The sequence below is a fragment of the Halyomorpha halys genome, unplaced genomic scaffold (assembly GCF_000696795.3).
Source record: "Halyomorpha halys isolate HHAL.00 unplaced genomic scaffold, Hhal_1.1 Scaffold315.1, whole genome shotgun sequence".
In the NCBI taxonomy this organism is placed as follows: domain Eukaryota; kingdom Metazoa; phylum Arthropoda; class Insecta; order Hemiptera; family Pentatomidae; genus Halyomorpha; species Halyomorpha halys.
In genome coordinates, this window is record NW_027105587.1 from 185,578 (window position 1) to 198,199 (window position 12,622).

The window sequence follows — 12,622 nt, forward strand, 5'->3', positions numbered from 1 at the left end:
CAACAACCCCCACTCAATATAATAAATAATGATAAATTAATATAAAATAAATAAATAAAACCTTTAAATATGATTATCGTTATTATCCAAAACCATTATATAAGCGTTCAATAAATATTAATGTTTAGTGACCTAAATTTACGTCCTTGCATCTTTACGGTTTCTTAAGACTTTGATTGTATACTTTGATTGTAAGGAAGAACGTTTACAATTTTAAAGTTTGAAACACGACGGTTTGTAAAATCATGTCTTGTGGGTGTAGAATACCAACGCCATTGTTTTTTTTTTAAACTAAAGAGGGATACATTGCTTAAGCACGGATGCCAAACCTGTGTAATCAATCCTATGACTGATCATTGAGAGAGAGAGAGAGAGAGAAATACTTTATTCATCTATGCTGCCTAAATACATCAGGTTGCTATCTCACACAGCATACTTATCAATCCGTAATCGGACAAATATAAATCACACATACATGGTATAATCAGATATAAAGAGATATAATAAACAATTTTTTTCCCTACAGTTTTCTTTTACAATCAATTTAAGTCTGTACAACAAATACAAGTGTTTCAATTCATTCCTATTTTTCTTTCTTATTTCTGCTCCTCCAATTTCACCATTTCACAATTTTTTAATTCACCCGATCAACAAATTCGCTCTCCGGAATTCACCCTCCTAGATCCTCTTCAGTGACCCGCTAAACAAATTCAATATTAGACGGCAATGTGAGATCAGACCATCATTCATAGTCACAGCAGTAGATCAGTTTACCAAAAACAAACAAATAGATACATTTTACGACAATAAGACTAACAAATAGATTCAAAGGAAAATATAATATAAGTCGGTTACAGGAAACACTTGAATGGATAAATAAGTTTAAAAAAAACAAACAAAAAAAACAATAGTACTAATAAAATAAAATAATTTAATGAATAAATACGTTAAAACACACAAATAGAGAGGTCAACATATTAAAATAAATAAATAAAACAAAGAATAATCTCCGAGCTAATTCCCATGCAGGTGATGGTCTATGATCCCCAGGGAGTCCAAAACAATATTTTCCGCCAAGACCGCAATATCCCCGATGCTAACACCTAGGCCTTCTAAGAAGCTCCTTGTTCTATCTGGTATTGTTCCGCGAGATCCAAACCAGAGGCCTCTCACGGTGAACTCTCTCTCTCCGAAGGACTCGCGAAATTTTTCCTTAAGGAAAGGGACGCATTTTTCATATATTTTATTTTTTTCCCTTTCCACAAATTTAGTTTTTTTTTAAACTAAAGAAGCCTACATTGCTTATGCATGGATGCCAAACCTGTATAATCAATCCTATGACTGATCATTGAAGCTTAAAAGAACAAGTCACTTCTGACATATTACTCTTCGTTATAGTAACAGTAAGCGAACAAAAAATAGTATGCTGTATGTTTTAGCGCTAAATTACAAATTTGTAGTGCTTAAATTTGAGGAATTCTGTAATGACATTATCTGTTGTGACGCAGGTTGGGTGCTGTGGCGGGGACGGATACAATGATTACATCAGACTCCATAGGGCTCTGCCTTCCGAATGCAGGGACTCGGTAACTGGACACACCCACTACTACAGCTGTGCCGATTCCATCTCTTGGATCCTGGAGGGACGTTCCAGCTGGATCACAGGATTGGCCATCCTCCTTTGCGCCAAGAAGATGCTTAACGCTGTCCTCTCAACTGTTCTCATCCACCTCATCAACCTAAGCGATGATGATTAAGGAGTAACGAGTTACACAACCGAAATTTTATAAGAAAATAGTTCTAATCTAATTAACTTTAATCCGTTCCTCTATTGGTTCTGATTACTCCTAATATACCTGTATTATCCAATTTTATAAATGAAGATTCATTAGCGTGACAAATAATTTTAGATACAAAAATTAGGAAAACAATTTTAGATACCAAAAATGCTTGTAATTAAATAATGTAACTCTCTTATTTAATAAACCAATGGTTATGTCTTAAACATAAGAAAAAAACATAATTTTCAATGCCTAGGGTGCTACCTCAAAAAAAAAAATTTACATAACACAATGTTTTGAGGATAGCTCTAATATCTAATGAAATAAAAGACAATTCGTATTGTTACTTATTAATATTATAGATTTTAGAATTTTTAAAATGTATCAATTCCATATGAATTTAAAAAAAATAATAATAAAAATAAAGCTGTTTATTCATTACAAATAATTCTCTATTTTCTAAGTTTGTACAGTAGATAAGTCATTAGCTTAGTAGTTTATATTTAATGGGTGTTTAGTTATTCTTAATTGATCCAAACAAAAATTTAAAAGTTTATTTCAACTATTAAGGGTCATAATTGCAAAATGTGTATTAATATAATTAATTATATAATAATTAATTACTTTATATAAAAAAATTGACTGATGTTTCACTAACAGTTAACAGTAACTTTTATAAGGTTTTTTGTTTTAAGAAATTGTACTTAATTAGAAGATAATTTTATATACTGAATAATTTTGTTCATTTATTGAATTCAATTTAATTTTTATTGATTTTTATCAGGAGATAAGAAATGATAATTTTTGATTTATTAAATTTAATTTAAGCACTACAAAGTAGTTCTAAAAGTGAAGAAATCGATATTGTAATCATTTCCTTTAAAAGAATTCAATTTGTAATTATATGAAATTATGTAATGTATTGACCTCTGTTCCATTTTTGTTTTGTATATTTGAAGAATAATTTATTAAAAGTAGTTTTTATATTGTTTTTTTATTCAAATGTTATTGTAAACCTATCTAGTCCTTTAACTTAATTTCGCAGCAAACATTTTTTTTTTCTATCGATCTAGTGGTATAGTAAAGAATACCTCAAACCAAATGGGGTTTCAGTTTTCTTGTGCCCAGTCTAATCTTTAACCAATTTGTTGCCCCGGACAATTTTACGATAAGGAAATAAACTATACCCTATTTATAAATCATTACTTTATTTATTATTTGAAATGTAATAAATATTTTCATTTAAAAAAAAACCATTTATAATAGGGCTTTTTTGATTTTCAAATTAATAAATTATTTCTTCATTGTCTATTTCTTTAAGTGCAACTCTTTCTATAGTCTATGACTTAATGAGTGTTTTATGGAACATTTTTGTGGGAAGGAGGGGGGGGGGGTAACCTCGGAGTTTTCTGATTAAAATGCGTTTTTGTTTGAACTATTAGAGAATTTTCTACTTAGAAGCCTCAACGGTGTTTACTCCATATTTAAAACCACCATAACTTTACTATAATGTCTCACTACGACCTTAACTCTCTTTTAAGTTGTTTACGTATGCCCAAGCATGCTTGTGAAAAAATATTTATTATAAGTGCCCTTCAAGCAGATCAGGTTCCGAACATTATCACCTTATGCAGTAAGTGACAAAACAGTGATATTAAACCGGAGTTGATAAAGTATATACGGTTGTAGATTCATAGATTCATAGAGCAATATAACGTTGCTCTCACAATACTACGGTTGGAACATCTAGTTCTGAAGAGAGTGAAGTTGAAAAAGAACATGTTTCTTAAAGAGAGACAAATGTTACGTCGATGCGACAAAGATACAAAGGGACATTTCATTTTTAGAGCCCAACAATAAGAATGATAAATTAAAAATCATTCATATAAATTATTAACACAAAATACAACTGGGCTGGACATTCTATTTATATTTATCTCAATTAAATGTATAATACACGAAGAAGATGGTCGGGGGGGGGGAAGGTGGTCAGCAAGAATACACAAATAAACAAAAAATTTATCCGCGCCGACGTTTCGACCTGATTTTCAGGTCTTCATCAGGAAGTTTTAGGGAGAGATTCTGGCCAAACAGTCCCCTCCCATCTTCTCCACTTATTAATCTACGGTCAATTATCTAAACCTCATTTTAAATATATAATATATATTGAGTTATGTATACAATTAAAAACTTGAGACATAATTCGGTGGATACAGCGAGGTTTACATACAAATAACTTAGGCATGGATCAGGTTCTGTTCTCTAGGTCCGCGGGACAACTTGATATATGAAAGCTATCCTCCAATGCAGCACCACCACAAGTCATATAGTGGACAATTAATATTCAGCATAAAATTGAATGTACAGACAAATCATTAAATCTGACAACCTATTTTTTTTTAAATGTGTTTTTACAGAAAAATGGTTCCACAAGCAATTAAAAAATATTGACAATGGGAAAACATCCGTCTGTCGAAGTCTATGTGGAATTTTAACTAAAAACATAAATAACAAAACTTTTAAAAAAATACATTATATAATTTAAAAACAATGATTTTAACTATCAATAATAATTTTTAAAAACAGTAGAGTATTTATGATTAAAAAAACCAAGTAATGTGATATAACAAAATGTGAAATGACATTGATTCCTCAAATATTAACCAATTGAACTCTTTTCAGTGTCGCCCGACGTACATAGTTACTAAGAGCTCTCCAATTAGAGCCTTTTAATAAAGTGAATAATTGTTCTGGAGAGCAAGTTCGCTGCCCAAAATATTTTATTCTAATTCCACTATATTTGGGGTAGGTTCCCAAGAAGTGAAAGGTATCTTCCTTTTCGTCGGAGTTACAGATCGGGTAGTTATCGAAACTATCATGTACCCACGGTTTCACGTTTAAACTGAATAATTTCTCTATACCGGAAAATTGACCGCATCGGTACCAAATCAAAATCATCATTTAAATATGGCTTTACTGTTTTGGCTTTGGTCCTCAATTTCCTACCACTTCCGGTTCCAATAAACGTCCTTTTTTATTACTTCTTTTGCTAGGACATGAGGTAAGCGGAGACCCGGCAATATCCTGAACTTTTAAAATATAATTGAAGTATCTGACTACCTAGTTATTATAAATAGTAAATAAATCGACCAGAAAAAGCTAAAAATACCAATTTAAGTCTTAAGCACGCGTGATCTTAAAATTATAAGATATGACTGGTTATTTAAATTTTTGTTATAAAAATTCTTTTCTATAATGAAGAAAAATTATATTCTTTAATGAAATGGGAAATAAAATTGTAATTATATCTTAAAATAAATTTATAAGTATGCTGTGTATATAGCGACCCAATGTATTTAGTCTGTTCCCTTTGGTCTGGAGATAAAGCGTTTTTCTTTTGTTATAAATTTTCCTATGTAACACGGACGTAAACTGTATTATCGATATGTTTTACTCTACAATGGAAGATTTTATTTTTGGAACGTGCAAAAATATTGTCTGATCAAGGAAATTATTATTTAAAAAAAAATCAAAAACACCCATTTTAGATTTTTTTTGTACTCATCAATAGTTTTACATATAAGGCAGTCTATACGTGAAGTTCCTTAGGGAGCCAAGGATGCGGCAGGATTGCAGTGGTGGCCAATTGGATAAGGATGCTCAAGATGCTACAGACATTGATTGCCTCCCAGTGCTCTCCTCACCATCGTCCTAGCTCGACCTCCTCTGGTAAGGACCGCACCAGTCGCCAAGTACCTTATTTTTAGGCTCATCTGAGTGGTTTTATCGAAAATATTGTTCTTTTCCAAAGTAATTATTATAGCTAAATAAATATTCGATGCTTTTAAATTAGACGAAATTCTAATTAACGGTAGGTAGGTAATATTATTTCATAACTCTAATGAAAAACAAAAGGTATTTTAGAAATAATATGTATGTAAGATTTGTGCTACATAAATAAATAATATAAAATTAGAGCCATTGACTCAAGACAGAGAGTTTACTAAAATATTCTGGAAATTATAGCAACATTTATAAATCATTTCCATACGAATAAAAACTATAAAATGTATAATGTTACTAAGAATTAATAGAAATAAAATGACCGACAACTTGATTAAAATTAAAAAAAAAAAAAGATGGAAACTTTTTCAAAAGGATTTTATTGGTGTCATACGAATTTCAATAGAATAAAAAAATGCTTATTCTCAGTAATTTTTTATTTTACTTCACCATTGAAATATTTTCACAGATGTTATAAAAATAATTGTATAAATAAATTGACCGAAATTTTAATGATTAAAATGAGATAGTCTCTGAGGTTTCATTTATATATATTTTTTTAATTAAAACTAAATACCAGCTTTATTGATTAAATACAAGTTTTTTTATTGGATTCTTTATAATTCATGTATATTAACATATTTACTCCGTCCAAATAATGATAAAGACTAGAAATAATTCCATAAAAAAATGTAAATAATTAAAAAAATTGAATATGTTATCTGTATCAAAACGTATTCACGGATCGTTCTGCTATTTCACCAATAAAAGTATCTTAAAATTAAAAAAAAATTATAAATTACTCTGAATTTTCGTAAAATAAAAATAAGACTGAAAAATATATTTGTTTTTAACAGATCGAAGCACTTAAGGCTGGTGATATATAGGGTTATTGATTTTTTTTCTTTCTTTTTGTCAAGTGGTAAAATTAGAAAAAATATAGTAGTTATTAAATAACAGTGCTTATATTTAGGTCATTGTAATAACTGGAAACTGTTTTACTTTTTACACACAAGTACACGTATATAGGAATTATATGATATTAAAACAAAAAAATAAGCGACTTTGATTCAATATAATATTTCATATCTTATGTACGAACAAATTTTCTAGGGAAGGCAAACCAAGAAATAAAGGAAAGATATTTGCGAAAATTGCTACTTTAATATTATAAATTCATATGAATATTACACATTTTTTGACTAAGGATACGAAGTATGTAAATAGCCAAACACTTGAAAAAATATGTTTATGCCATGGTAAGTAATCAGGTTTTACTGTTTAAAAGAGTCCTTTAATTTTTGATTAATTCTATCTTTTTAATGTACTTTTTGCAACTGGAAATACAGAAACTTGGTCCAGTAGCCATTTTGTATAAAAAATATATATTTATATATTTAAATTTCAATTAGAATCTACCAATATTAAAATAATATTTAAAATTTTAACAGTCTTCATTATGAAAGGGTTATTTTTATTACAATAAAATACATTTTTTGATCTTGGCCGAAATGTTTATTAAAAAAATAAATAAATAAAAGAGATTCTAAAGTTTTTCCTTTTTTCGTTTGCTATATAAAGTTCTACACACTTACATACATACACATATACATGAGAAATATTATCTAAGTAATATCCATATATAACTTTATTTTGCTGAAAATTATGGAATACATGAGTGGACGAAGGAGTTATGTTAAAAACATGTTAATCTGGGGAAAAAATAATCTAATTATATTATTCTTACTTAAGATAGGAAAACTATATTTTTAACTGCTGAAAACTACAACAATAAAGGTATAGAAAAATTAAACAATGCGCCACATATAAATTATTTTTCCATCTGAAAATTGTTATTTTGCCCAAAATGTCACATAACACGTTCATTCACTCATGTCTTCAATCAACTGATTTCATTTTGTTATTTACTTTTACAATATTGTTTATTTAAGAATATGCTTCTTGTATATCTACCAAAGATTTCTATGATTAAATATAATAATTATTTACTGAAGGTAGTTCACATTGCATTGTTTATAATTTACTCCATTCCATTTAAATTTACAGGTATATCAGCATCAAGTCCTTGTAAAAATAAGGACATTAAAGACAATTTATTTTTTTTATTAGTTTATTTTATGACTATATATACATTAAGGGCAATAGAATATGTATTTATAGATGGATTATGAAAAAAAGGTTTTTATTTAACTTAGATTTTCTATTTAATCTGACATAATTGATTAGTCATGTGTTTTGTTGTGTTTGATAGCGATGGATAAACTGCTAGAATAAAAAAAAATGTGTAAACTAAATTATTTTATTAAAAAAGTTATAAGAAAATAAATAAAAATTTGGTGCGCGCACACACAATTTTCACTTACCAACCTACTTTTAGATGAAATTAATCTATGTAATAAAACAATTTATTTATCATTCACACTGGTAATAATTCCACTTACAGTATATTTTATATATAGGCAAGTAAGTGAAACTGAAATCTTACAATTGTCATAACAACCACGGAAACACAAAAATATTTATTTTTGTATTTTAGTTGATATTAAAATTCTTTCATATTTTATATTTAACTATAATTTTGTACGGCTAACAATGAGACGGAAAACATTTATAAAAGTTGGCACTTAAGCCCTGTCAAACTATTTAAATTATGATAGAACCTAGATGATATGAACGGCCATTTTAACATTGGTTGGACGTATTTAATTATAATTGGTAGAGCCTTTTATGAATTTTTCTTTAAAGTGTGATTGTGTAAAGTGGTGCTTTCGATTGACAGAACTTGAGCAAAAAAGTTACTGTAACACCTATACCTGTCATAAAAGCATAATTTGATTTTGGTACATCTTTTAGTTTATGAGCTGGGCTGTTCACATGCGCACACACAGAACATTTTGCGAGAATTATTTATTTAGACTAGAAGGATCTTAAAATGTGTAATTTCGTTGAAAACTCGAATTCGAAATTTTGCACTATCACAATTCTTTCCTTTAATATATATTTGAGATATAGGTAAGGATAAAAATATACAAAACACTATTGAAATTTTGAGAACTTATAAGAATATAACAAAGTAAATATATTGTGTTAATCGAAAGAGATAGAAAAATTTAAGTTTTGGGACAAAAAAAAAAATGTTTTGAGAATTTTATCGACAATCAGATATATTCGATTCATTCATATTCATACTATTGAAAATTGAATATTTCTGGATCATGTAAATTTCTTAAGAACAGTTTATGTGAAAATCCACATCAATAATCTATTAATATATAACAGTGCTTAAATACAGTAAGGTATCTCTGGAATATCTCGAAAAATACCTAATTTAAAAATTGCTATTGGAACTTTAGATTCCATCATACTTAAATATCAATTGAATGGTTTAAACAGAAATATTATTTGTACGAATTTAGCATTAATAATTTATGGTTTACTTTTTTTTTTTTATTAATGTGTAGAAATAGATAAAGAGCGAAAAAAAAATGTTTTATTTGTTTATTTAACAGTCGCCGTAGTTTAATGCAAATGTATTGAGAACTATAACTTCAAAATGCTATTATTTAATATTATAATTATTTAATATGCTATAATATTGATTAATTTTTAGTCACAAAGGTACTAGTTTTAAAATTAGGAATATTGACAACGAGTGATAAAATTGTATAAATAATTAAAAAATGAGGCTTTTGAGTTATGATATTGTTTATTAAAGAGATAAATTATACGCAGTAAGGACTATTGTTGAATTTAAGTCACATTTTTAAATTTAAGTTGAATGCGCTTCTGACCATTTAACAATAAAATCAATGGATGTTATTTATTAGTGTCTATATTTAGTTTAATTAATTAATCAATGATAATTTCTCAGATGTGGAAAATTAGCCTATCGCTCCAATGACACAAATGGCTTCGTTAAATATATTTAAATCGCTCAGTGCTATACTCAAACACCAATTGATTGGTTTACACAGAAATATTATTTTTAAATTTATAAATTGATAAAGAGCGAAAAAAAATGTTTTATTTGTTTATTTAACAGTCGCCGTAGTTTAATGCAAATGTATTGAGAACTATAACTTCAAAATGCTATTATTTAATATTATAATTATTTAATATGCTATAATATTGATTAATTTTTAGACACAAAGGTGTTAGTTTTAGAATTAGGAATATTGACAACGGATGATAAAATTGTATAAATAAGTCAAAAATAAGGTTTTTGAGTTATTATATTGTTCTTTAAAGAGAGAAATTCTACGCAGTACGGACTATTGATGTACTTAAGTCTGAATGCCCTTCTTACCATATAACGATGTTATTTATTAGTACTTATATTAATTTTAATTAATTAATTATCGATTATTTCTCAGATATTGAAAATTAGCCCATCACCCGGATGACGCAAATAGCTTCGTTAAAGATATTTAAATCGCTCAGTGCTACCAATGGAGAGACTCGTGGGGAGGTTGGGGTGGTAGGCCACTTGAGGAAAAGTTGAGCTCAGCAAAAGCTGTCCTTAGAAGCTTCGATAGGGCTTGCCATCCTTATTTAGCATCTGCCTATTCTTGTCCTATAATTTCCAACATAACCCTCTACCATTGTAAGGTCATTGTGGCAGTAGTTTTGAGATAAATTAATACAAAAAATAATATATTCAGTTTGTAGCATTTCCGTGATATAACAGAGTTATTAGATATCCAATAAATAATCCTTTGATTTAAATGTATAAAAAAAACCTTTTCTAATCGACAAAAAGAAAATCTTTATAAATTACGTTTGATCCAGTTTAATTTTATCCATTTAATACCTCTTATCTTTTTTTCGCATAAAGTAAAAGGATTATTTACTAAAAATCGAGAAACTGCTATTGTTGTACAAAAACAAAGTTTGTATTCTTTTTTTTTTAAATTTATTTATTGAAAATTTACAACTTTATTAAACATAAATACAGTAAGTAAATGTGGTGTAAGTCATACAATGGCTTGATACAGACTTCTCCCCATTGATAGAGCTGCAATAATATTTGTAGATCTTGAGGCCATCTTCTTTTCAGACATCTAGGAGGATTATAAGGTTTTGATGGAAAAGCCAGAAACTAGTGGGTTTAGGTAGTTAGGAAATTATAATGGAGGGATTGGTATCCAGTTCCGGCCAATCGGCAACATATACCCAAATGTTGAATTCCACAATTCTTAAGAGAGCATATTTTGTGCTTTACTTGGATTAGAAAATACTTTTTGGATGAAAAACCTTTACTATGATTATTCCTCTAACCTTTTCCACATCATACCGCGTGGATCTAACCGTATTCCAAGCAGTAGACCGCGTCGAAGCAGACAAAATCTCTTTCTTTAAGGAGCTTTGTCAGCTCATGCTATACATTGTGGTACCGGCGTATTGTGAGAAGGGAGATGCTAGTTATTTCTCTAGTACAAGTGCTAGTATTTAAGACACTATGTTACATTTGCGACAGAGGGACACAACTCTCTATCCAGTACGTTGACACTTGGGACTCAAGGAGAGCTTCGTTGCTTCCAGCTCTCCTTTATATACCCATGCCCATAGTATTTTAAGAATTCAAAGCCAAGCAAATTTTTCGAGTTTTTAAATTATTGAAGAGATGAACTTCCCTTCAATAATGACGGGCATTTTTTTTTTTAAAAACAAATTTAGGAGTTGTATTAAGAATTCATATGTAAATTTGTATATTAATGTTTGATAATAAAAACATATTTTCGTTTTCTTTAATAGTATTAATGATAAAATGATTATTTTTTATACACAGTATGTCTAGAGTTTTTTACTAAGCCATTTTTTAAAAATAATGATGTATCCTGTATGAGATAATTTATTTGAAATAATATTTCTGTTATTCTTACAATATTGCTGAGTTTTTTTTTTAATTTTTCAATGGGGCAATGTACTTTTATTTGCGTATTTCAGTATTTGTGGCATGTTTAAATTTTTTTTTAAATAATTTATTTGTTGTTATTCACAACTGTATAACATATATACAACAAGTAAATTTGCTGTAGGTGAGATAGTGACATGATACAAATTTGTGGAGAATCTACCCTTTGATAGAACTCCAATAACATTTCTAGAGGAGAAGATCTGGAGGCCATCATCTTTTCAGACGTCTAGGAGGATTATTAGGTAATGAAGGAGAAGCCAGGTTAGAAACAAATAGATTTGGGTGGTTGGGAAGTTTATCATGAAAGGAATGGTATCTGGTTTTGGCCAAATCGGTAACATATGGAACATTGAGGTCCTGATGGATGACTTGATTTGTAACAAAGTAAGGAGCATTATGGATTTTACGAAGGATTTTAGACTGTAAGGATTGGATTCGGAAAGAATTTGATGGTTTAGTGGAGCCCCAAAGCTCAACTCCGTATGTCCAGATAGGCCTTATAATAGTCATGTAGATCAGTCTTTTGTAATGGATTGGCAATTTAGACCGTTTGTCTAGTAAATGTTGTAATAGTCGGAATCGACGAGCAGTTTCTTGTCTTTTTAGTCTTGTATGAGGATTCCATGCAAGTCGTTTGTCCATATGCAGTCCGGATCTGTTCAACAGAAAAAAAGAGATTATTAAAGGATACTGTTGGGCAAGAAGTCATGGGTTTACGACGAAGGGTAAATGTGATTTGGTGGGATTTATTGGAATTCATTTTAATCCTCCAGTTTTGGCACCATTCTTCAAGGGTGGTGATGTGGGATTGGAGGGTTTGGGATACGATGTAAGGATCATTGTTCACTGACAATAGACATGTGTCATCGGCATACATGGTGAGGATAGTGTTAGGATGGGTTGGGATGTCAGCTGTGAAAACTGTATAAAGGATAGGAACAAGGATACTACCTTGAGGTACACCAGCAGATTGACGGACATGTTTAAATTTAAATGTGAAAAACTAGTACATGGACATATTTTTTTTAAAAATCTATATGATAGATCTTTTGAATAGGTCGTTGAACAGAGCATTCCAGGTTTACGATTTGTTCCAATCCCACAAAAAGTAAAATTTTAT

At 29.3% G+C, this 12,622-nt stretch overlaps 2 protein-coding genes across 3 annotated transcripts in view; both read left to right on the top strand.

Moving 5' to 3' along the window:
• The window catches only part of Tsp2A (tetraspanin 2A), a gene marked incomplete at its 5' end in the record, with an annotated part of 15,029 nt that extends 12,251 nt beyond the window's left edge, over nt 1–2,778 (top strand). Inside the window, 1 exon segment of the mRNA XM_014421371.2 lies at nt 1,509–2,778. Coding sequence (XP_014276857.1) covers nt 1,509–1,757 — 249 coding nt within the window. The 3' untranslated portion in view covers nt 1,758–2,778.
• Nucleotides 2,779–5,448: 2,670 nt separating this feature from the next.
• Nucleotides 5,449–12,622, top strand: part of ort (ora transientless) — a 30,166-nt gene continuing 22,992 nt past the window's right edge. For both annotated transcript variants that reach the window (XM_014421353.2, XM_024362794.2), the window contains exon 1: nt 5,449–5,510. The gene's annotated coding sequence lies outside the window, so the exon portion shown is untranslated. The remainder of the gene's footprint in view (nt 5,511–12,622) is intronic.